A 27,289-nucleotide genomic window follows, 5' to 3' on the forward strand; every position below is an offset into this window, starting at 1 on the left:
GCGCCCGGCTTGAGTTTTAAGCCACAGGGTCCGGGACACGAACCGCGGTCGACTACGTGGGAGTCCAGGGACATAACCATTACGCTAACTGCTGGTTCCCAAAACAAACTCTTTTGATAGCAGAACTACTCTAACCAACCACTTCTTGGGCGAGGTCCGAAAACCCTGGATGCTCTTAAAAGTCACTTCCAGAACGGGAGGGTCTGGGCTTCCCGACCCTGAGATTACAGGAGACTCTTGGGTCACCCTGGCATGTGGTCTCAGGAACAAGCCCGAGGAGTCACTGTCCCGCAGGTTAGCACTCCCGAGGGGTTTTACCAATCTGACACCTGACCAGGGAGGATGCTGGTTAAACTGTAGCAGAATGAGAAGGTGGGGATTAAAATCTGTGCGCTGGGCAAACCCGGGGCAATCTCTCCGACCTGCCATGCCCTCGTGTGTCTGGAGGCGCAGAAGCGCGGGCCCCGGCGACAACCCCACCCTTGGGTCCTGCTCCTCTGGTGAGAAGTTACTGCACTTACCCGGGCCCAAGGAGGGATGTTTAAGTCACTGGTTAAGGGGGTCACGGGCACGCCTGGCCCCCTCCCCGAGGCCATGTATGGAGCGGCCGACAGACCCAGCCTGACTGGCCTTGAGCCTCCTCGCATCAGCGGCGTTGGACCGTGGATACGCGAGGAACCGCCGTGCTGTCTCAGCCCGGGAGCTGCTCACCCAGCTCCTAGTCGTAAAGTGTCGTAAAGGCGTCGGCGTTTTGCGGCGCCGTAGGTGAGGCCGGCGTGGTTCTGCCTGCTCCGTGCAGATCCGCAGCTTTGGCGGCTGCTTCTGCAGCGAGATCGCAGTGACGAATTTGGGGATATTGGAGAACCAGCTACTATTCTCCCAGCGGGTAACTGGCTGCTCTCAGGTTTGGGTAGCAAAAGACAAAACTGGCAGGGTTTGCAACATGGATTCAAGCCTTACGTGTGATGGAAGGTTCTCAAACCTCACCGTCTTGTAACATGCCGCTTCTCTTATAATACCTACCTACTTTGGTTTTCAGCTTCGTATTTATCCCTACATTGTAGATATCCTCGGTGTAGCTGACATTGCTTTTCTCATTCATTTTGTCCTGCAGTCTTCTTCTCCCTGGAGTTTGAAATGCTTTACCTGATCGGCTTGGGCCTGGGAGATGCCAAGGACATCACAGTCAGGGGCCTGGAAGTTGTAAGACGCTGCAGTCGAGTGTACCTGGAAGCCTACACCTCAGTCCTGACTGTAGGGAAGGAAGCCCTGGTAGGTGCTTAGGGTTCCTAGCCTCCTGGGAAGAACGCTCTCTAACATCTGATTTTCATGCACTAAGCAGGACAGAATTTTCATGGCTGCTTGTTTAAACGCTTCAGAACACACCGCCTGTTCATTAAGAATCTGAGGAGTGTAGGAATGGAAATTGTACATCAACAAAATGACTTTGGAAAATGAAAGGGTGCATTGTTCTGCTTTACCAGTCTAAATTTATTGGTTTCTCCAGTAAATAAGAAAGTTGTTTTATGCTTCTAGCAATAGTTATCTAAATCCTTTATATAGCCAAGAAATCCCTTCTGAGTTGAGTGCTCATGAGTTGTTGACACAGCCTCAATGAGTAGGTTATTTATTCAGAAACCAAGCTCAAAGATCCCCCTCTAAATTATTTCCATAGGGAATGGTGATCACCTTTCCCTCTGTAACTTATCTAGAGAGGTATTACTTTTAAATAGCTTATCTCCCAGAAAGGATTATACTCATACACTTGTGTGTATTGAGTGAGCCTGAGTCTAATCAGAGAATTTGTTAATGTATTATACTTCTAGCTGGCCCCTGTAAGGGCTCAGTAAATTTAGAGGAAGGGTCACATTCAGGTTCATTGTCAAATTCCAAGTAGAATGACTAAATTCAAACGATTAGTAGACAGTCTATGGAAAGAAGATTTTTAAAAATTGTTTTTAACATGTCTTTCACACAAAAGAGTGACCTATAGAATTCAGGTCTTCTGATTTGATCAAGAGAGAAAGAAAGGGAAAACAAGAAAACAAGCCTCCACTACCTATGGTCAGCCATGTGGGAATCCAGCGCCTTAACCACCATGCCACCTACCAGCTCCTACTTTACAATTGTGAAGGAGAAATTAAGGACTGCTATTTGACTTGGCCATGCATTGAAATAAAATTTGTGTCTAATGGCTAGCTTTTTTTCTTTTTTTAATTTCTTAGCTTATATTTTTTGTCCTTTTAAGGATGAAACCAGTATACCTAACCTCAAAGTGATGGAAATATGCCTTTCTTAACAGTGATCAGAGAGTACTACAGTGAACTTAAAACCATCCAAGAGAAAGAGACAAACCAGTTTTATGAATGTCAAAGCATGTCATAGAGGAAAGTTTAGACCTAGTTTCGTCTTTGCCCTGTTACATGTTAATGTGACCTTGGACAAATCCTTTAACTTCAGTTTCTTCCTGTGTAAAGTGGGATCCAGAACGGGTGTGTGTGTGTGTGTGTGTGTATGTGTATACATATATATATGTGTATGTGTGTATATATATGTATATACATACACACACACACATACACATATATATATAGAGAGAGAGAGTTTCTAACCTTACTACCTGGCACAAAAGTATTCAGAACTAGTAGCTGTCAATAGACATTCTTCTACACTTCTCTGAACCTCAGATTTTTTCATTTTTCAAATGGAGATAATTACCAGTTGGAGAGTTATATGGGGTTTTTTAAGGTATATGTGAAAGTGCTTTGTAAATTCTCTGAGTTCAGGCTAAATGTTAATGTTGGTTGCTATGTTTACAAGTTTGTTTTTTGTTTTTTCTTTTTTCTCCAAAACAATACTTGTAGAGTTATTACAGTCTATATCTGGGGCTGGTCTTAACTACACCTACAAGTAAATTGTATTTGTTAAGGTGTTAGAATGTCTGTTCTTCCACAATACTATAAGTGTAACATAGAATACTTACTGTGTACTGTTTTAAATGCTTTACATGTAGAATAGAATTATTACTCTAAAATTACTGTTTACATTTTGCAAGTTTAGGAACTTGCCTAAGGTCATAATGATGGAGTCAGGATATGAACCAAAGCAGTCTTGAGTTAAGATTTGCTTCTTGCTGGGCCAGCAGTTGGCATACTAGCTATGTCGCTGGACTCCCACGTAGTCGACCGTAGTTCAAGTCCCAGACCTGGTGGCTTAAACTCATGCCAGGCAAGTGTGCATGCGTGCCCAAGATCCTGGGAGGAGAATGAAGGAGAAGGGATTGCAGCGTGGCCATCTCCCCTGGGGGGGTGATTTCCTGCTTTCTGTCTCACTGACTCTCTCTGTCTTTCTGGCGAGCACACGGGCCCTATAGCACAAACCTTTCCAAAAAAAAAAAAAACAAATTGCTTCTCGGGCCAGCAGATGGCATGGTGGTTAAGGGGGCTGGACTCCCACATGGCTAACTGTGGTTTGAATGTTGGACCTGGCAGCTTGCTTTCTCACTTTCTGTCTGTCTCTTTCTGTCCCTCTCTGGTTAAACTAAAATAAATCAATAAATAAGTAAATAAAGATACATAAAATAATTCTTAAAATAATAAAAAAGATTTACTTCTCTTGACCTCTATAGTGTACTGTGTCTCTGTATTCTTTTTTTTTTTTGGAGAGGTTTTTGCTGCAGGGTGTGTGCACTCACCAGAAAGACAGAGAAAGTGAGACAGAAAGCGAGAAATAACCCCTCAGCAGGGATGGCCATGCCACAATCCCTCCTCTTGGATGGCCACGCCACAATCCCTTCTCCATTCTCCTCTCAGGATCTTGGGCACGCACGCACACATGCCCGGTGTGAGTTTAAGCCACTAGATCCGAGACTCGAACCGTAGTCGACTACATGGGAGTCCAGCAACACAGCCATTATGCCAACTGCTGGTCCCTGTGTCTCTGTATTCTTAAGGATACATACTAGTCCACAGGATTCAAGCAAAATGTTGAATCCTTGATACCTCCCTGTCACAAAATGCCCCTGGTATTTTCTCCACATCTTCCTCCAGGTCCTAAGTTCATGTTCTTCCCTGAGCAACTTGCCATACAGTATCATCTCCCTTAAATGAATCATTTCTGAACTAAAGCAAGGTATAAATAAATAAATTCATATCATAAATTACTCAGTAAAATCTCAGAATTACTTTCTCTTCAACCACTTCCTTCCTTGTTCTGTTCTTATCTGCATTTTAAAAATAAATTACTTTTTAGAAATTGTTGACATATGCTTACACAGTTTGATGTCTGTAATTACAGATAGCTATAGCACCATAAAATTTTTGGAAAATTTTACCTGTTTTTACAATGGATTCACATTTCTTTTGTCAGTAATCAAGCTAATATTTTTAAAGAATTTATTTAATTTTATTTATTATTATCTTTATTATTACTATTATTATTATTTAGTTTGACCAGAGAGAGAAAGTGAGAAAGCAAGCTGCTAGATCTGGGACTCAAACCACAGTTGGCCACGTGGGAATCCACCATGTCACCTGCTGACCTCCAAGCTAATATATATATATATTTTTTGGAGAGGTTTTTCCACTATAGGGCGCGTGCGCTCGCCAGACAGACAGAGAGAGACATAGAGACAGAAAGCGAGAAATCACCCCCCAGAGGGGATGGTCACGCCGCAATCCCTTCTCCTCCATTCTCCTCTTGGGATCTTGGGTACGCACGCACATGCGCCTGGCGTGAGTTTTAAGCCACTGGGTCCGGGACGCGAACCGCGGTCGACTACGTGGGAGTCCAGCGACATAGTCATTATGCTAACTGCTGGTTCCCTAAGCTAATATTTTTTAAAAGTCATACATAAGTGTAGCTAAAGAAATCTATAATTAATCTGCTTTTACACTGAAAGCTGTTTTCAAATTACCAAACAGTATTATATATAGGTTCTTTGTTGAGACATTATTCTAGAGACAGGGATTCTAGAAGGAGTTTTAGTTTTTATATGTACCACTTGAATTTCTTTAGGCACCTTCTGTGGATAATTTATGATCCTATATGTCTATTTGGTATAATGCATGTGTGCATTATGCAGAGAAGCATAAACTGTAGTCTCTGTTCATAAATAGTTCATTGTTCATCTGCATTATACCCATGAAAACTTAAATATTGATTGAATATTTAAGTAACAATTTGTAATGGGAGAGAGAAACTGAAATCATATGCCAGGAAAGAAGCTAAATGATCTTACCTATAACACCACTTACTTTACCAGCTAAGAAGCAGAAGCTGTCTCAAACATGGGATTATCCCTGTTTATTGGTAACTACCAGGATACATGTGAAAAAGAAGATCACATCAGGGAATTCTCTGTAGTCAGGGGATACTATGGAATAGATAGAATTTGAGTTTGTTTTAAAATAGTGAATACCAATTGTTTTTCTTTGTTTTATATTTTGTTTTCTTTTATTTACATCATGGTCCAGATTGGAAATAGTACTATTTTTACAGCCCTGCAGGGCAAATGGAAGAAGCTGCTTATAGCCAGAGGAGAGTAACTATGGGGTCCTATCTACCCTGAAAAAAGCAGAGTCACCAATTTCTGCCAGTTCATGCCTCGTTCGTAGCCCAGGTGAAGTTCCTTGATCAAGGTTCTTTGGCACTGGGCAGCCACTCAACTTTACCGTGCTGTTTCTTACCTGTTAATTAGGGTTAAAAATAATGCCTGCGTTAGATTAAGATGAAGATTAAGTGAATTCATATTCATGCGGTTCTTAGAATCGTGCCTGATCACAGCATGAGCCTTCGTGTATTAGTATAATGTTGTTATTATAGATAAGATTTGATAAATAAAAAAGGCAAATATAGATAAGAGTTGGTAAGGTAAAGAGAAAGAGCTTTCCAGGTAAAATAACTGTGACCAAAGCATGGAGAAGGAAAGCACAGACCTTTGCTATACTTGTTATGCAACTTCACTAAAATAACTTTTTTTTTCCTCCTAGTGTTCGTTTTCCTTCTTTTCCTAATCCTCATCACTCTGATACTAGCTCCCTCTGTTTCCTTGTCCTGTCAACTGCTGTGAGTTGAAATCAGAGAGACCCAGGAGAGGACAATAAAAGACTTCATACTGAGAAAAATGAGACCATCATCTATGACCTTTATTAACTTATCTGCCCTTACCATAAATCTGAATCTGTCCTCTCTCTTCTATTCAAAAATGACATGTCAGATGAGGTTCTTTTCCTCTTCAAGATTAAACTCCATACAGATTACTTATTTTAAAACCTCTTCCTATTCCTAGGAGCCCTACTTGTATCCCTTTTTCTTTCTTCTTTATATTCAACCTTTATTAGTGTCTTTCTCTCCTTAGCCTAAAACCATGATCAAGCATTGTTCATCTGCCCCCAAATTTTTCTCTTTTAAATTTATTTTCCCTGTAGTTGCTCTTCTATCTTTTCTTTATCCAAGACTTTTTGAAAAAGTATACCTTGATTGTCCCAACTTTCACTCATGTCTCAGACTCCTGCAGGCTGAGTTCCATTCCTCAGAAGTACCTGTTAAACATTTCTTCACTAGCTCAGAATTTTGGAGAGTAGTTTTAAAATGTTGTATATCTTACCTCTTTTGATGTGGTTGACCACTTCTTGAACTGGTATTCAAGAAATGACTTTTTCTTGGTTTTATTCCTACTTTTCTATTTTTCTTAGTCCTCCTTGTGTAAACTCCTCATTTCTGTGTTCCTTTTGTATTAGTATTTTTTCAGATTCTGTCCATTTGTTTTCATATACTACTTTGAGCCTCTATTCTACCTTTAACCTGGAAATCCATAAAACGTTTTGACATCAAATGATATTAAAAGGTATATGCATCAGCAGATTTCTATCCCAGTTTCCCTTCCTGAAGGCAGTCATTACTAATTTCTTGTGTGTTCTTTCAGATATATTTGAAAATAATTTCAGGCTCTTCCCCAAATATTAAAAACTGTCCACTTAAAGCAATGAATTTTGAATTTTACTTACATTTTCATGAATAGAAATAGGGCTAAAGTTGTACAGAAACTTGCTAACCAGTTATTGGATAGTTTATAATCCATATTTAAAGGCATTTGTTCAATGATGCTATTCCCCCCCCCCCTTTGTACTCCCTGACTCCTGACTAGACTGGATGCTCCCTTAGCATGTAAGATGTAGTTAATTTCACACTAGATAGTATAGTATGCACCCCGGGAACAGGGGCCATGCGTATCTCATTCACTACTGTCCCCTAACATAAAGCACAGTGTCTTTCATGAAGGATGTGCATAAGAGATATGTTTCTAGTGAGTGAATGAATGAATAAATACATGGATAAAGTTTAAAATAACATAATTCCAGTCTCTTAGTGCTTTTGCTCTTTCCTTTTTTAAACTTTTTTTTTTAAGAGGAATAGCCATTTGATTGGGATATTAGTGTATGTAAACATTCAGTTGTCTCAATTAGACCATGAAATGTTTCTTAGTGTGGAATAAGTTATAAATTAAATAGAAAGTGATGCATGATAGAAGTCTTGAAGAGAGAGAAGGGTATTAGCATTAAACTAGTAGCATATGATTTCTTGATCTTTAAAAAATGCTAGAAATTCAAAAAAGGCAATCACTTCCTTCAGTTTCTGGTAATTGTGGGTGCTCTCTTAGAAACCTAACTGTAAGAGTTCTGCAGTGAATAAGTTTTCTGTTTTTATAAAATAAGAGTAAAATGTACAAAAGTTAACGATTAAGAAAAATGTATATGGTAAAACTGAAAATAAGGAGAACGTTATTTGGGGACTTCCAGAAGATTTAGAATCCAAGAAGGGATGCAGAAAAGACAGGGATCTTTTTTCACATTTGAGGAACAAATTCTAGTTAAGTATTAGAAAATAATTATCAGAGTTGGAGCTATCACATTTATCTCCAGACGCTCAGTTATTTGCTCATTTATTCATTTGTTTGACAAATATTATTGAGTACCAGATACTCTTCCACTATAGCAAGCTTTATAACTTTAACTGATTTAAACCTCACTATGTAAGAGACAGTATTAGTTACCTGTGCAGCTGTTTTTACTCCATTGCATTATATAGTACTCCACAGGAAGACCATGATAAGATTCATGATCTTGAATAATAGCCTGTTACAACTAAAATAGAACCATTAGCTTACTGTCTCACTCTCTCTTGGGTTTGTTCTCTAAAGTTGAACTTTAGAGGATTAATTTACAAGGCACCTTGTAAAGAAATTTCCTATATATTTAGAATTCAGTGTTTTCCCCTGAAACTCAAGAGTTTAGCAGGAATTAGGTGATATAGTTTTAAATTAGTCTTTCCTGCAATTAGGTAAAAATGTTTGTAATGTTTTGTAAACAGTTAAATCCTAATTTTCTGTTTAGTTCTCATTCATAGTGCTTTTTATTTTAGCCATTATACCATATATTTATTTTTCCCATAGAAAAATGATACAACCTAAACTATCGTGTATATTTATTATTCAATGTTTATTCTATATTATGTTTCTTAAGCATGGCTCATGCATGCATATCCTCTCTTCATCCTGCAATGTTCTGTCTAGTCTATTAGAACAAAATTTAGAGATAAATTTAAAATGCAAAAAGCCTCAGATGTTAAGAGGTCTGCCTCCTCTTGGGATATTAAGATAGCCCCAAAGACAGAGTTTAATTGCAACATGATATAGAGTGCTAGCTCATTGATGATTTGTATTCAATGATCTGTGTTTGGATGGTTGCCAAGATTTGCACCAGCCCCAGACAAAGATTGTTTTGTATGTATGTGTGCGTGTTTTGAAGTGGTCACCTGCTGTCTCTCATTTTGATATTGGACTTAAATCGGTAGGAAGAGTTTTATGGAAGAAAATTGATTCTTGCTGATAGAGAAGAGGTGGAACAGGAAGCAGATAATATTTTAAAGGATGCTGATATCAGTGATGTTGCATTCCTTGTTGTTGGTGATCCATTTGGGTAAGTCAAAGCCAGTATTTTGAGTTTTAATCTATTTTCTTTTTTTTTTTTTATACCACTAAATATTATTCTATTATATTTAAAACTCTTACTTGCTATGTACTAAGAGGCTCTATTTACTAAAGCTCTATTTACAATTTTTTAGTATAAATTTTCATTATCTTTGAGATTTATGAAGCATATTTGCTTGGTAAAGATATATATCTCACTATATTATCAAATGTTATTTCCAAAGTGTGTATATTGGTTTCTGCTGTTTTTTTGAAGGTCATGTAGGGGATGAAGTGCTTTAACTAGTATGTCATTGTAAAATATGTCATTAAGATATCAAAAGTCATGCCTGCCATTTGCTGCAGATAATTGCAAGAATATTCAGTTTCCTTTGTCCTAGGTTTTTTTTTTTTCTTTCTTAAATCATCTAATACTGGGTAATACTGCTGTTGCTTTATTTGCCTTTAATTTATTGTTTATCAAGCCTCTGATTTCAATTTGTTATACCCATTGGGAGCTCTGTCCTTCCTCATTACCAAGAAGATGGGCTTCTACTTGTCTAGTCAAGCATCATCAATCTCTAATGTCAAGCTAAACAGAAGAGTTCTTTGTCTACAGCTGGTGACCCAAGATTTATGTCACAGATTTAAGGAACATAAGGACAATTAAATCACTATGAGCCCACCACTAAGGATGTTTTTCAAAAGAATAAAGTTACATGTGTGTGTGTGTCTGTCAAAAAAAAAAATTTATGTCAGTATGAGGTGCCATAAATTGTATAGCATTATTATACTTGATTGCAAATGATACAATATAATCATAATCATATATTTTAAAATATTTAAAATACTTTTAGCCTTTGTCATTATTCTTTTGTAAATTTTGGATTTTCTTGGAAGTTATCAGTACTATTTTGTTATTGTTAGCTATAAGACAGTAAGATGCCATAAGAATATTGAAAAATCTTACATAAAAAAATAACTCTTGCAGGATTTTCTCATTTCATCCTGACTTCTTTATAAGACTTGCATTTTTGTGGTGAAATCTTCCCCCACCAAACTTGTCAATTTGATGGCACCACAGTTCTTATAATCACCTAGATAACTTTTGACTGTCCTGAAACGCAGTGTTCAATTAGCAATAAAAGTGCTACTCAAAGCGAGATTTGTGGATTAATGCCAGTCCACGATCTGTTTAAGTCTATGATAAGTATAGACATTGAGAGTAACCATTTAGGAGCTTCTGCAGCCATTTTAAAAAGTAAATTTTGTATCTACTGAGTCTTAATAATAAAAATTGGAACTTGTACTTTGTATTATTTTTTATTTTATTTTTCTAATTATTAAAATTTTTCTTTTTTATTGTATTGGATACGGCTATTGTCCCTTGCCAATTTAGAATGTAAAAACATGGGCCTTTCACCATCATTTGAGAAGGACTACTGTTGACTTGTTTTGCTAAGATTTTTAATATTCATCCCTTCCCACCCAGGCTGCCACCATTCAGCCCAATTCAGCACATACCTTTTGCCTCATCCATGTATAAACTCTTAATTTATGCCTGCACTGTGATAAAATTCACATTTATAGAACCACAGTTTGCAAACTTTACCAGGGTTCGTAAATGAGAGCTTTATTTATTCCATCATTACCCAGACATGAAATACAGTGCTCATCCTGCCCTTCTGCTATGTCCTCTCACTCTTGTATTGAAGGCCACACTTAGGTCAACCCTCTTGCCTTCCCTGTCATGCCTTCTCACCTTCACACCTTTGTTCAAACTCTTTCATTTCTAATGTTCTTCGACTTATCTCTTTCAGAAGCCTATCCATCTTTCAGAACTCAGCTTGAACGTCACATTCTCTATGGTGTAATGCCTAAATAGCCCAACCTGAAATCATACCTCCATTTAACTGCTGACACATACCATTCATGTGAGTTTTCATATAGTACCTTGTAATTCTTTTTCATATATCATTGTGTACATCTTTAGATTTATAGGCTGTTCTTTTATACTGTTTTACATCCCTAGCTTTCAATACTTGGTTTATAGTAGGAGCCTCTTGTTGGAACTAGTTTGGCATGAACACATTTTTTTGAGTGGGGAAGGCTGTGGATTAGAAATAGACACAATAACAAACACACAAAGACACACAAGTATAGAAAAGTGAGGATTGGGTGGGCATAGCTTCTCTGATGGAGAAGTTGCGACCAGAACTAGCCTCAGGTTTATTCTTTTAAAGGGCAGAAAATGGGATGCAAAAGGAATGGGGAAGAAGGAAATGGAATGTAAAGAGAATAAGGGAGGAGAAATTGGAATGCAAAGCCAGTTGTTTTAGATGTAAATTGTCTGAAGATGTGAAAATGACTGACCCGAAAATGACTGGCACCATATAATTTCTCTGACCTTTTCAGGGGAATAATTTGGTAAACACATGTGACATTCTTTAGCCCTACTAGGAGGTGTTGGGTATTAATAACAATGGGAAGACAACCATTGACAACAGGCAGATGCTGCTTTTGTATGTAGATGCTTTTCAGTAGCCCTCTAGAGTAGCTTATGAAGTGCATTTCTGCATGTGTCTATAGGCCACATGTTTTAATTACATGTTTTCAGATTGGCTGCTCTCCACACCTCTTAAATATGAATTGAAAGAGCTTTGTGGTATTTCGTCCAATGTCAAGAAAAAAAGAAAGATCAGGTATATCTTGGACGGGCATTTATACATTCAACAAATATATTTTGAACACCTGTCTTATCAAGGACTCCTACGTCCTGGATAATAAAAATAATAGATTTACCGTTTAGTGGGGGAGGCCAACATGAATCAAAAAATTAAAGATTAAATTTTAGTTTTGATAGTCATGTAAAGTTAAAAAAAATAGGAATTAATAGGAAGAGATTTAGGCAGTACCATATGGAAAAGCCTTTCTATGGAAGTGATAAATTTAAGTGAGTATCTGAGGAACAAAAAGGAACAGGAGGAAGGAAGAACATTCTAAGGAGAGGGAACAAGAATTTGTTCCTGGGACTGAAAGGCTTAGGGTGGCTGCAGTATATTGCATGAGAGAGAGAGGGATATGAGAAAGGTGATAGATAGACAGGAGCCAGGTCATATAGGCCTTGGAGGAACTAGGAATTTTATTTGAAATTCAGTGGTAAACCTTTGGAGTATTTTAAGCATGAAAAATCATAGTCGGGTTGACATTATTAACAGGTCACTCTGAATGCTGAGATGAATGGATTTTAGGGACCTAGGAGTATATCTCTGGTAGAAGAGAGGGAAAAGGACAGTCTGAGACACATTTAGAAGGAAGAATGCTAGGATGGGTTTGATAGATCAGGAAGAGGAAGAGACTAACTTCCAGGATCCTAGCTTTATAAGTGAGTGTTGATAGTGCTATTTGAAATCATGGAAACCAGTAGAAAATATGATTAGGGAAAACAGGAACTGGTTCTGGAAACCTCTGAAGTTTGAGATGTTGAGTAGGTCATTAGATATTTCCCGCTGGAGTTCAGGGGAGGTGTTATCCTGGAGATAGGTGTTTGAAGTCATCTGTGTAGATGGTGTTTAAGAAGCCATTGGTATAGATAGAAACACCTTAGAAGAGAACAGGAAGAAAGAAAAGCTAGGATTAAGGCCTGGGACATTTAAATATATTTAAATTAAAATATTTCTCTCTGTGGAGAGCCAGAGGATTATTTCTTCCATGGGAGATTGAGAGAGATAGAGCACCCCAACAGGGCCTAGACACCATGATCTACTCCTAGCCTTTGATGAGCTCCAGATCATGGGCAAGCATGGGCCCAACATAGTCAGGAGAGTCACCAGAAACCTTCAGGTGTGGGATTGCCTTACAGGACATTGAATTTTACCAATGTGCCATCATCTGACCCTTCGCCAACTTTTATATATTGCTGAGACTTCAGTGGATGTGTGACAAGGATAGAAAAATAGGTGCTTATTTAAATATACAATGTTTGAAACTCAACACTGGTGGCTTTATGAAGGAGTTGGTACTTGAGCCAAGATTGGATAGGGTTCAACAGTGGACATTGTGATGTGGGTCAGGTGGAAGGGAGAATTCCATATAAATGAAAAAACAGAGGCACACGGATAGTTGTAATCACTCCCTGGCTCAAATCCCTCCAGTGACTTTTTCATGACCTTAAATCTTGGTAAGTGTTTCTTTTCTGTCTTTTGTTTTTAATTGCTAGAGGGTATATGCTCTCACCTGAGGGAGCAGAGAGACAGAAAGAGAGGGAGAAAGCACCCACCTCTCCAGTAGGGTATGGTTACACTGCAATCCCTTCTCCTCCATCTCTTTATCCTGTCAGGATTTTGGTCATGCACACACATGCACCTAACATGTTTTTAAGCTGTCAGGGCCAGAATTTGAACGAGGCAGTAGGCTGTGTGGGACCCACTTACCTTGACAACTGAACTATGGGGCTGGCTAAAGTTTTTCTACATTTTTCTCTGGCTGCTGTTTGTGATTACTATGCTAGAACCAAATTAGCAGCTTTCCATTTTATAAGCATTTGGTTTTATTCTTCCCCCAAGTCCTTGCCCATGTTTTTTTTCCCTTAAAACAGACTGCACTTACCAGTTTCTAATTGGTAGAATAATATATTCAGCTCAGATGCTACCTCTCCCATTCCTATTTTACTCAGCAGAAAGTGCTTTTGTTTTCTTTTGAAGCTTCTGTTGCAATTAATTTGCTGTATTTCAGTGAGCAAATTATATTTATATATAACCTTGTATTTAAGGTCAAGTCATATTTACTTTACTACAGTTATTTATTTATTTATTTTTCCCATGGATTAGTGTTGGGATGCAGTAGGTGCAAATGGGATGTTGGGAACATGTGATTTCACTTGGACAAGTGAAGACTTAGAATTTAAATGGGTTAAATGAAGAAAACAGAACAGAAATATGCACTGCTAGGAGGCACGGAAATTCTTACACATAATAACCAAAATATTTTGTTTAATTTTAAGTCTCTTTCTACTTATTTAAATAAAACATTTAAAAAGAGGGTGATCGTTCAGGATGCTCAATCTTAAATTTTTTTAAACTTTTTTTTTTTTTTTTGGAGAGATTTTTGCCATAGGGCGTGTGCGCTCGCCAGACAGACAGAAAGAGAGAAATCACTCCCCAGGGGGGATGGCTATGCCGCAATCCCTTCTCCTCCATTCTCTTCTTGGGATCTTGGGCACACACACACACACACACACACACACACACACGCACACGCACGCACCCGGCGTGAGTTTTAAGCCACTGGTTCCGGGACTCAAAGCGCAGTTGACTATGTGGGAGTCCAGCGACATAGCCATTACACTAACTGCTGGTCCCAAAACTTTTTAAAGTTGTAGTAAGATACACCTAACACAAAGTTTTAAGCCTTGTAGGGGTACAGTTCAGCCACATTAAGTACTGTCACACTGCTGTGCAACCATCACCAGTGTCTATATCTAACAATCTTCAATTCTCAAAGAAAATAACCAAAAGTCATAGTTAAATAAGTTGATGTAGTTCTTACCTTAGCCTCTTATCCAGGTTATTGAAAGGAATGTGGAATTTAATCACATAGCCAAAGTACATGACTCTGAAATAAAACTATCAATCGCTATGACTTAGTCATTGAGAGATGATAGTCTCATTCTGTCCCTAACTCTTCTATTAGGAGAGCTGAACAGTTTTCATTAAACAGATTTTGTAATGATGTTTCTGTTTTGTTATTCCATTTTATATTTTAATATGCTCTGTAACTTTATGTATATTATACATGACTACATAATTTCTTCCCTTACTTCATGTTCCTTTTTCTTAATGGTATATACATTTAAAAAAATACCTTTGTTTGCCTATCTCCTATGTGCCCTAAATGTAGGCCATTCGGTTGCTTCTGTGCCACGCGTAATGCATTTGAACAGTGCTTGGCACCTAATAACTGTCCGGTGAATGTAAGGATTATGTCATTGGTCCATTTTATTCTCCAATATAAGTAAAACTACCAGGTATATATTAATTGGCATGATCTTTCTCCCTTTCTCACATCTTCATCTTTACATTTTGGGTTGTTTCCTTGTGATTAATTTCCAAAATAGATATTTTTGGTTTTGGTTTTGTTTTGTTTTTAATGTGCCACAAAGCACATGGACTCGCTAGGGAGACAAAAATGACAAAGCACCTGCCTTGGGAAACTGTCACTTTACAATCCCTTCTCCTGCATCTCTTTCTCTCCTTTCAGGATTTTAGGCATATACATATACATGCCTGGATGCTTCTCAAGCCCCCGTGTTTGGGACTCAAACTACACAGTTGGCCACATGGGATCCAGCTACCTTAAACTCCATGCCATGGGCTGGCACCCAAACAAACAAACAAAAAAAGGCAAAAGCTATGAAATGAACATTTTCTAGCATATGAAGTATGTTTTCAAGTTATTTTTTAAAACTATAATTCCAATTTATATTGCTTCCAGTAGTTTAAGACATCATTTTTATCATACCATTGTAAACATCATTGAATTTCCAGACCTATGTCAAATATGATGATATTATATCTGTAAACTAACATTATTATGAAATAAAATTTAAGAGGTTGGCAGGAGGTGTGGTGATTTAGGCTCTGGACTCCCACTTGGCCAACCACGGTTTGAGTCCCGATCCTGGGGGCTTGTTTTCACTTTCCTTTTCTTTTCCTATCTCTCTCTGGCCAAATTTAAAAAATAATAACAAATTAAATAAATCTTTATAAAAATAAAATTTAAAACAAACATATCAAATCTTACTCATTGAAATTGGTCATCTTTATGTAGTTCATTTTATGTGTGTACACACATATACAATTTTGGATAGAATCACATGTCCAGAAGCAGTAAATTCATGTGTGTGTATCTGGTCATTTTAAGTGAACTTGTGTTGAGACATAATTTTAAACCAGTTTTTCTTTTTTATTTATCTAGACAACATACTAAGTAACTAATTCGGTTATTATTGGTATTTTTTAGTGAGATTTTATTGATAATCAGTTATTATTGGTATTAAATAGTGAGATTCTATTGAAGGAGATAGTCAGAACATTCTTTACTTCTGGCATTCATGTTATTTTTTTAAAGCTTACCTAAATAAAATTAGTGATGATTTTTCATACTAGAATTTATTTTATGTGCATGATTAAAAACAGGCTTCCCTGGTGGGTATTTGTTAATCCGTACTTGAATGCCTCATGGGATGAAAGTCTTTGATCTTCCTACTTGGTGTGCATCGACCAGTTGACAGGTTTTGCTTGTTTTTGTGTAGTTTCTCAAACATGGTAATGTTTCTTTCCCCAGTAGAAAAAATTCTCCTGGAATTTTTATTGAGAGGTGGAAAAGACCTTTAATAATGCAGTACTAAATTGATGTGAGATTACATTTCACAATGCCTATATTTATATTTACATATATTCTCTGTTTACCCCAGTCTACCTAACTATGGTCATGAGATTTATCTCAAAAAAGGAAAGACAGCAGGTAGAATATGCACACACATAAATGCATTCACATATATTAATTATGTACAGTAACCAGACAAAAACAGTCATAAATAAAACAACTGCTTGACAGATATAAAACCTAACTAGAATTCTGTCAGATAGAACTCTTAATATAAAGACTGGAAGACTGACAGGCTAAGGAAATGTTCTATGTATCCTGCTTTATATTTAAAAAGAAAAAGTATTCAGAACAGAGCATAAGTAAAGAAGTGGGTATAGTTGCACCTTAATTTAGAACTCCAGAGCAGTAAAGGGGCCCTGAGTTGAAAGAGTTTCAGAATTGCTGTTCAGGAGTTCAATTGCTGAGCTTATATTCCATAGATGTCTTATGCAGGTATTCACAGAAGAGAGAACAAGTAAACTTGCCTTTTTCAGACCTTCTAAGGCTACTTTAAGACTGTTAACAATTGCGGTTCAACATTGCAAAGGGTATTTCTGGGCTTACAGCTTCTTGCTGAAGTGCCTACATGGAAACCTTATGCAGGCACTTAGCAGAATTTGAGGAGAAGCACTGCTTTTGACGCTTTGACTTGAACTCATGAAATATTTTAGCTTTACGGTCTTAAACAGTCAGTGTCGCTTTATTCCAACCTGATCTTTTGTCTCTTCAGGGCGACAACACACAGTGATCTTGTTCTGAGAGCAAAGAAGCTGGGACTCTCTTACCGAGTTATTCACAATGCCTCCATAATGAATGCAGTAGGCTGCTGCGGTTTACAGGTAGTGCTCCAAAAGAAGTTGTAATGGAATTAAGCAAAAATAGTTTATTTTTCTGTAAATTATACATAAATTTATGTCTCATAAACTATAAAGCACATTATCATTTGATCATGTACTACTTAGTATTAGGTTTTTATCTTTTTGTTTTTTTCAATTGCTATAGGGTGTATATGCTAGCCAGACAGAGAGAATGAGAGAGGAAGAAAGCAACCTCCAATGAGATGTGGTCATGTCACAATCCCTTCCCCTCCATTGCTTCCTCCTCTTGAGATACGGGCACACCTGCACACACACCCAGTTGTGGTTTTCAAGCTGGCAGGGTCAAGATTCAAACCCCAGTCAGCCATGTGGGCTCCAGCTCCCTTAACCACTGGGTTGTGAGCCAACCAATGTACTAAGTTTTTTAATCCTAAATCTTTTGTACTAAGTTTCCTGTAAACTTATGGGGATTTTTTCCTTTTTTTAACATCCTCATTGAAATAGGCCATTTAGATCTAGCTAGAGAATAATTTTAATTTTATATTAAATTCCTACATACATAAAAAGAAAAATGTAAGCTAACTAAATTGGTTATATATTCCTAAAATGGTTTACATCTTTTAAATAACTTATTAAGCATTGTCAAAGCCAATGTTTATGTGAACTGAGGCTCCGGGACTGACTAAGGCTGGAGGAATGGATTGTGTTGAGACCGTTCCAGGGGCACTATCTGTCTGTCTGTCTCTGCATCTTTCTCTCATGGAAGAAATAATTACTGTAAACTAAAACAAAAAAAAAATCAATGAAAAGAGTTAAAAACCAGCTGTTAAATCAGCTTTGCAATTATTGATGTGCAAAGTGAGTCACTGTTAATTCCAACAATCTTAGTTCTGAGGGGTTAAAAAAGCCTCTACAACTGTTTCTAAGATGTCCTTCATGCTGCTGCTGTTCCTTCTCCCTGTTTGATGTTTGTGCCCTGTTCATGCATGTATAATCTAGGACAACTGTGACTGCTGCATGGCCTCCACTGTCTTACAACTTCATTAAGACACAGTCTTATTTCAGATAGATTGTAATAAGAACATAATGTATGTTGTAAGTGTCTATGAAATGAAGTATTTCCTAGTGTATTTTCCTGAAATGCATAATTTAAAAATAGGCATATTTTAGAAAATATGTTAGCATCAGGTACCAGCACTATTGCTATAGCCTTAGAGGGGTCTGTATTTTCTGGGTTATCTAGGAAGAATAACTCAATTCAATTGATACTGACATTCATCTCTAAATATTACCTTTAATTGTGAAGAACCAGAGGAAATGAATAAAGGATTCACCTTTTAGTATCCACCACATCCTCTTAGTTAATATGTTTGAACTGAAATGTAAATCTATTATCCAGACTGGCTGGAACTAAACTGGCTGACTCTGTCCTTTTGATTATCTACATGATAGGTAAAGTATAATTGTTCTCAAGTCTAAAATGTATGAAGATATTTGAGAGGAAATTTACTGTGGGAATTGACAGTCTCCATATAAGTCACTAAGGTTATATTCATATTTAATACATTATTCTTCAAAATATTTAACTTTCTTTCAGTTATAAGCAGCCACAAACCATTTTTCCAGCAACTTGATTTTATTATATAATCTGGATATGAAATAACTGCTTATGTGAAAAACAGGAAGTGCTTTTGTAGGTTCTGGCTTATGCATTAAAGAATTTTCTATAAAAGTATATTTTTTGTACCACCAAAATTATTCATATTTCAGTAACAAGAGGTAATTATTGGTTCTGTTTATACAGTTAGTTATCAATACCATTACTAGTCATTAAGTGCATGGCACATTTAAAGCTTAAAATAAAAGTATAGATATCTTGCATAATACAAGAACTTTGCAATAATCATCTTCATAAGCATGAGCCTTTTTCTCTTTACCATTTGGGCTAGTGTGTATGGAGGAAACAATAACCTGAACTCGTGATTCTTAGACTTTAATATTCATCAGAATGCTGGGCCTTACCCTCAGACTTTCTGATACAATAGATATGAGGGGGGTGGGGCTGAAAATTGACATTTACAAATTCTTAGGTGATGCTGAAACTGCTGGTTTAGGTACCAGACTTTGAAAACTGCCAACCTAGATAAATCACAAACTTAGAAAATTAAAGAACTGTTTTATCTTTCTGTTAACATGTTAGGATTGGAAGAGTAGATTTTCATTCCTAGAAATACTCTTGCTAAATGTAAAATGTTAGCTGGTAACCTTGCCATCCTCTCTTGCTCAATTTTTTTAAAGAAGGAAGTAGGCACCACTTTTGAAAGGCATTCTGTCATCTCTGTGAAAGAGCTTTCCCATGACTTCAAAAACAGCCATTGAAGTGTTGAATAAAAGCACTGTATTGGGTGCTGTGACAGACCTGAACAGTACATGCTTTCCACCATCTTTGCCTTGGATTAAAGAGTAGCAGTATGAAATTCCTAACCTTCAAATGGGTACATACTTTTAAACTATTAGTTTATCAACCTCTTTTGAATTATCTTGGGTTTTTTGTTGTTGTTGTTGTTGTTATTTTCTAAAGAAACAGCGTAGAGTTCAAAAGTAAATATTAAATATTATTCATTATCTTTGTAGTTTATTAGCCAACAGAAGATTCTTGTTATTCAGTATTAATGATGGTAAGTGGAGGCATAACTATGTGCTGTTTCTACATATCCACACATACATATTTAATCAGGCAGGATGTATTCTATTACAGTCATGCACTAAAATGAAATTCCTTACCACAATGCCTATAGTCCAAAAAATTATTTTCTTGTAAAACGGAAAGTATATTAGACACTTTTAACAGGAACAGTTCATTCAACAAATCCTGTTTACCTACCTCTTATTTACTACTAGTGCCTTTGGATAGAGTGATAAATTCAATAAGAACCGTGTTCTCAAGGAGCTTATATTTTACCAGAGAGACAGTAATTAATGAAAACAAAATGAATGTCAAGTAGTAGTAATATAAGAAATGCGAGGAGAGTGATATGTTAGAGAGTGACTAGGTGGTTACTATAGTCAGGGGAAGTCACGAAAAAAGTGACATTAGAAAGTAGATATAAATTGAGAAGAAACTAGCACATTCCAGTCAGATATAACAGTGCAAAGGCCTTAAAGTGGAAATGAATTTAGCTTCTTAAAAAGTCTCCTAAAAAGCTTGGACTATAGCAGGCAAAGGGAAGGTTGAGTAGGTGGGTAAGGGCCAGATCACTAAGCTTTCTAATCTAGCATCAAAAGTTTGAATTTTATTCTAAATGACATAGATTGTCATTGGAAGGTATTAACAGTAGAAAGACTCGACATGATAAATATTTTTAAAGAATTATATTTAACTTTATTTATTTTAATTTGACCATAGAGGGACAGAACGAGAGAGAGAGAAAGTGAGAAAGGAAGCTGCCAGATCTAGGACTCAAACCCTGGTCTGCCATGTGGGGAGTCCAGCGCCCTTATCCACCACACTACCTGCTGGCTCAGATCTGATGAATGTTTTTAAAAGTTTATCTCAGGCTGGTTTGTAGAGATGGAGTTGCTCCTATGCAAGATTAGAATTGAGGAAATTAATTAGGAAGCTGTTGCAGCTATGTAGAGGAGAGATGATGGTGACTTGAACTGCATGCAGGAGGAGGATATAAAAGAACCTCAAAAAGTTCATGGAAAGTGGAATTAAAATATGATATAAAAATGTTTTGAAACCCATGCATAAAATTTTCATAATATGTGTTTTTCACAGAAAACATGTATATACATATTTACCACAGAAACCTTGGCTATCTAGGGAGTTCATTAATACAAGACTTAGAATATATGAGCATCAGGAACCAGCAGTTAGCGTAATGGCTATGTCGCTGGACTCCCACGTAGTCGACCGCGGTTTGCGTCCTGGACCCGGTGGCTTAAAACTCATGCCAGGCATGTGTGCGTGCGTACCCAAGATCCCAGAGGAGAATGGAAGAGAAGGGATTGCGGTGTGACCATCCCCGCTGGGGGGGGTGATTTCTCACTTTCTGTCTCTATGTCTCTCTCTCTGTCTGTCTGGCGAGCGATAGCAAAAAAAACCTCTCAAAAAAAAAAAAGCACTGTATTGGGTGCTGTGACAGACCTGAACAGTACATGCTTTCCACCATCTTTGCCTTGGATTAAAGAGTAGCAGTATGAAATTCCTAACCTTCAAATGGGTACATACTTTTAAACTATTAGTTTATCAACCTCTTTTGAATTATCTTGGGTTTTTTGTTGTTGTTGTTGTTGTTATTTTCTAAAGAAACAGCGTAGAGTTCAAAAGTAAATATTAAATATTATTCATTATCTTTGTAGTTTATTAGCCAACAGAAGATTCTTGTTATTCAGTATTAATGATGGTAAGTGGAGGCATAACTATGTGCTGTTTCTACATATCCACACATACATATTTAATCAGGCAGGATGTATTCTATTACAGTCATGCACTAAAATGAAATTCCTTACCACAATGCCTATAGTCCAAAAAATTATTTTCTTGTAAAACGGAAAGTATATTAGACACTTTTAACAGGAACAGTTCATTCAACAAATCCTGTTTACCTACCTCTTATTTACTACTAGTGCCTTTGGATAGAGTGATAAATTCAATAAGAACCGTGTTCTCAAGGAGCTTATATTTTACCAGAGAGACAGTAATTAATGAAAACAAAATGAATGTCAAGTAGTAGTAATATAAGAAATGCGAGGAGAGTGATATGTTAGAGAGTGACTAGGTGGTTACTATAGTCAGGGGAAGTCACGAAAAAAGTGACATTAGAAAGTAGATATAAATTGAGAAGAAACTAGCACATTCCAGTCAGATATAACAGTGCAAAGGCCTTAAAGTGGAAATGAATTTAGCTTCTTAAAAAGTCTCCTAAAAAGCTTGGACTATAGCAGGCAAAGGGAAGGTTGAGTAGGTGGGTAAGGGCCAGATCACTAAGCTTTCTAATCTAGCATCAAAAGTTTGAATTTTATTCTAAATGACATAGATTGTCATTGGAAGGTATTAACAGTAGAAAGACTCGACATGATAAATATTTTTAAAGAATTATATTTAACTTTATTTATTTTAATTTGACCATAGAGGGACAGAACGAGAGAGAGAGAAAGTGAGAAAGGAAGCTGCCAGATCTAGGACTCAAACCCTGGTCTGCCATGTGGGGAGTCCAGCGCCCTTATCCACCACACTACCTGCTGGCTCAGATCTGATGAATGTTTTTAAAAGTTTATCTCAGGCTGGTTTGTAGAGATGGAGTTGCTCCTATGCAAGATTAGAATTGAGGAAATTAATTAGGAAGCTGTTGCAGCTATGTAGAGGAGAGATGATGGTGACTTGAACTGCATGCAGGAGGAGGATATAAAAGAACCTCAAAAAGTTCATGGAAAGTGGAATTAAAATATGATATAAAAATGTTTTGAAACCCATGCATAAAATTTTCATAATATGTGTTTTTCACAGAAAACATGTATATACATATTTACCACAGAAACCTTGGCTATCTAGGGAGTTCATTAATACAAGACTTAGAATATATGAGCATCAGGAACCAGCAGTTAGCGTAATGGCTATGTCGCTGGACTCCCACGTAGTCGACCGCGGTTTGCGTCCTGGACCCGGTGGCTTAAAACTCATGCCAGGCATGTGTGCGTGCGTACCCAAGATCCCAGAGGAGAATGGAAGAGAAGGGATTGCGGTGTGACCATCCCCGCTGGGGGGGGTGATTTCTCACTTTCTGTCTCTATGTCTCTCTCTCTGTCTGTCTGGCGAGCGATAGCAAAAAAAACCTCTCAAAAAAAAAAAACAATATATGAGCATCTTGGGTAAAAACTGATTTCATGTTGGGGCCATATCATAGGACCGTGATAGTGCAACACTGCCAGGCTGACCCATGGAGGAAGGTCCCAGAGTTGCATCCAGAGACCTCCCTGAACATGCTGGGCATGTGTGTGTCGTGTTCTGGAGCTGTCTGAGTCTTCAGGGGGAGGATCACAGAGGGAAGACCCTGTTAGACGTCTGTCTCTTGCTCATAAATAGACTTAAAAAGTAATTAACAATATCTTGGGTAGAATTGGTAGAGGAAATTATAATGGAAAAGGTTTAGAATTTAACTACAAAATAAGAGGTCTTAATTTTATTTCTTGCCCAGGTAGTAACTAAAGAGTCAGTTAACTTCTCTGGTCTCAGGTTCTTTAATTATATAAATCATTGGGTGAGGATAGGGAGAGAGGTTGGACAAGATCACTGACCTTCATACTCCATGATGATTATTTATGAAGATGCTTCAAGGATTCTAAAGATTAGTAAATAACCAGTGACCTACCACCAAATAATGTTGGTCAGTAATAACAAATCACAAATTTTTCTCAATACACATTAATTAGGAAAGATAAAGTTCCTTTCTTGAGTTCATTGAGTTTTACATTTCTACAGAAGCATTTAGCAGCTCAGGCATACAAAATCAGAACCGCTTCCATCTGGCGTTGCTCCTGCTTTAGAAGAACCATTTTAAAAAATAACTTTCTGGGGGGTTGGGACAACAGACAGTGGTAAAGCAGGGTACTCTGCAAGACAATCCCATGTGAGAATGTTTACAGTTCAAGACTGGAGACCTCCTTGAGTATGCCAGGCACGTGTGTGCCCATGATACGGGGCTGGCTGAAGCTGGGGATTGGCTTATGGTGACGAGACCTTGTTTGAGTGCTTTCTGTGTATTGTTAGCAGAGGAAATAAGAAAATAAATAAAAGCTTTAGGGACCAGCAAATAGCGTGGCAGTTATGTCATTGGACTCCTATGTAGTCAACCACTATTCAAGTCCGGCGACTTAAAAAATCATGCTGAGCAAATGTGTGCGCCTACCCCAAATCCTAGGAGGACAAGGGATTGCAGTGTGGTCATCCCCTGAGGGATGATTTCTCACTTTCTGTATCTTTGTCTCTCCAGTGACAACACATGCCTTATTGTAAAAATCTCTCAAAAACAAAAAAGGAAACAAAAGCTTAAAAAATAATACCTGGGGACTAGCAGATAGCATAATGGTTAAATTGCTGGTCTCCTATATAGTTGACCACAGTTTGAGTCCCAGACCCGCTGGCTTAAGACTGAGGCTGTGTGTGTGTGTGTGTGTGTGTGTGTGTGTGTGTGATCTGTATTGCCACCACCTAGAGGTATTCAGTTACCATTTTTGTATATTTTTTTTCAATCTTTATACTGAGCACTTAGTTTGTGTACATTTACTTTACCAAATAAAATAAAAATAAGAACAAATTCTGAAATATTATTTTTGCAGTATTGCAATATTTATCATTTTTATTAATAATTTGTTTGACCATGTATATTAATGAAAATTAAGCAAAAATTTGGTGGCTGAAATAGTTGGAGACATTTTTAAGGACAGATAAATGAGGCAGTTCCTTGAAACCAGGTAGCAATGACTTCTGGATAAAACTCTGTTATCAGTTGTGGTTGACTTCAGGGAAAAGGTTGTATAATTCACTCATCATTATGAAATGCTTCTACTTTCTCTGGCTTTTGCATGAGTGACCTTGAGTTTTGCCATATGTTCTTCTGTTTATATAATACATGTCTACTTTGGAAAAATGTGTATTACTTTCACAAAGTAACAACTCATTTCCTTCCTTTTTTTGTACCACAAACACTCATCATGATAATCAGCATTGTTGACCCTGTAGTAGTTCATTTCTTTTGATGTTTATTTACTTCTTCCATAAGCAAGCAAGAGACAGAGAAAGAGAAAGAGAGAGAGAGAGCAAACACCCCCAATGAAGTCTTAATGCTGTAGTCGAGCTCCAGCCTTCAGCCTTGCCCTGGATCACGGGCACTTGTGTGCCAGGCATGTTCATGGAGGTCACTGGACTTGAATCGGAAATCTCCCCATGTGGGATTGTGTCATAGAGCAACCATGTCTTACTGCTGCACCACGTCCAGCGCTGTAGTAGTTCTTACTGTTAGCTTTGAGAAGCATTAGTTGATTTTTTTTGTTGTCCAGGGATTAATACAGAAATGATAAAAACCTAGCCTGATACAAAGAACAGCCAACTAGACAATAAGGATATCAGAGCCCTTCATTGTTGTGTAACGTTAAAAGAACTCATCTAAGCTCTTTCTATTCTATTTCTGTACTTAGGAACTTTCTTTTTAATTGTCAGAAGGCACGAAAACTCACCAGAATGAGGCAGAGAGAAAAAGGGAGGGAGAAAGCATCCCCCACTGGGGTGTGATTGTACTGCTTCTCTCCTCCATTTCTCTTTCTTGTCAGGATTTGGGGCATATGTGCATGTGCACCCCTCATGTTTTTCAAGCCACCTGAGCTGGGACAGAAACAGTAGTTAGCAGTGTGAGATCCTGCTCCTTTAACCAGTAGGCTGTGGGGCTGGCCCTTGGAATGAATTTTGGCCATTTACTAAATCATTGGCATATTAGAATATTTTTCCCTTTCTCTACATTCCCACGTGTTACTGCTTCTAATCACTGTTTTAGTAGTGCCTAACCATTATTCTTGTCTACTTTAGAATTTTCTTTTGAAATTATCTAATAGATCTGCTTGTGCCATTTTCTTCTCATACAACTCTGGTAAATTCAGTTACTTGTACGTGTTCATGTTTTTACCATGTTATAAATTTGACTTACTCATCTTCATATCTGCTATTGCACTTTATATGGTGCCATACATACAATCAATATGCCACAAATAATTTGCTGACACAAATTGCTTATTTATATATTTACCACTACCACCCTCCTCCACCAAGTTGGATCTTTTCTTTGGAATTGAATGCTTTCAATTCTAATTTTAAAATTAACTTCATTAATGGCTTCTTTCATTTATACATGAATATAAATTGTTTAGCTCTCTTGTGTACATTGTCATTTATTAAGTCATGATGTATTTTTCTGTTTTTCTGTGCAAAAACGTGTCATGACTTTTCTGATGACCCATTAAATTTAAGTCTTAACTATGTGTGTGACCATGCACATAATCTCTGTCAGTATCCACAGAATCAGTATTACAACAGAGATAAGCAAAATCCATGTGGTGATAAAAACAATGACAGCAGAGCAACCCTACAATTGGTATTCTGTTAGGAAATGAAAGCTAGTCACTTTTCATTTTGTGGTTTTTATGGTTCGTTTTTGACAGCTCTGCTGGCTGTTTTTTTGTTTGTTTTTTAACCTCATTCAGATGACTTGATTTAGGAGAATATATATACATACACACACGCACGCACACACACATATATATGTTACATGTGGGGCTTAATAGCATTCTTAGCATGTTGAATTTTCTGGGTTTTTTTCTTTTTACATCCATAATAGATTTCTTAATTTAATAGATTTTTAACTTAAAAATTGCAGAAAATATCCTTATTTGTAATACAAAATGACACATGCATTAAAGCATAATTATAAAATAAAATTTTACAAAGCATCTATTTTTCTGAAAGGAAGGACATCTTAGTGGCAGTGAGATGCGTTAGGGGATTGTCAGTGTCATTTAAGCAAATGGTATTGAGGATTTAAACCAAAGTGAAAGAGAAAGAAAGAAGTAGTCAGTTTCTGCATAAATTACACAGTTGGAATTGGCAGGAATTAGCACTTGGAAAGATACCAGGATTAGAGAGATATGTGTATAGGCAAGTCAGGTATAGTTAGCTATTTCTAGATAGTTGCATAATGTCATTCTAAATATTGCTCAAGAGTTCCCACTTCTGTTACTTTGTCTAATACTCTTCTTCCTCCAAGCTCAACTTACTGTAACACTCGGAATCTCCTGCCCCTAAAGTCCAACTTCAGGTGCTCTTGAAATAGGGAAAATGCTGAAAACTCTATGGTACTTATAATCTCTATTTCTTATTTGGTTTTATTATTTACTACCTAATGTTAATTGTCTGTCTTGTACATTTTTTCACTCTAGTTAGCTAGTACCTTATTTATAATGAGTGGGTCGTTTTGAGTTAAGTAAACTGCTTTACAAGTTAAAATGTAAAAGGCCTGTTTTACCT

The 27,289-nt window shown here is 37.2% G+C and overlaps 1 protein-coding gene across 2 annotated transcripts in view; it reads left to right on the forward strand.

Annotated features, from left to right (window-relative positions):
• Window positions 1–760: 760 nt before the first annotated feature.
• DPH5 (diphthamide biosynthesis 5) overlaps window positions 761–27,289 on the forward strand; it is a 47,605-nt gene continuing 21,076 nt past the window's right edge. For both annotated transcript variants that reach the window (XM_014582748.2, XM_006164972.2), the window contains exons 1-4: window positions 761–886; window positions 1,115–1,272; window positions 8,854–8,978; window positions 17,127–17,235. In XM_014582748.2, the coding sequence (XP_014438234.1) occupies window positions 1,138–1,272; window positions 8,854–8,978; window positions 17,127–17,235 (369 nt within the window). In that variant the 5' untranslated portion in view covers window positions 761–886; window positions 1,115–1,137. The remainder of the gene's footprint in view (window positions 887–1,114; window positions 1,273–8,853; window positions 8,979–17,126; window positions 17,236–27,289) is intronic.

Source organism: Tupaia chinensis, unplaced genomic scaffold, assembly GCF_000334495.1.
Source record: "Tupaia chinensis unplaced genomic scaffold, TupChi_1.0 Scaffold143775_1, whole genome shotgun sequence".
In the NCBI taxonomy this organism is placed as follows: Eukaryota; Metazoa; Chordata; class Mammalia; order Scandentia; family Tupaiidae; genus Tupaia; species Tupaia belangeri.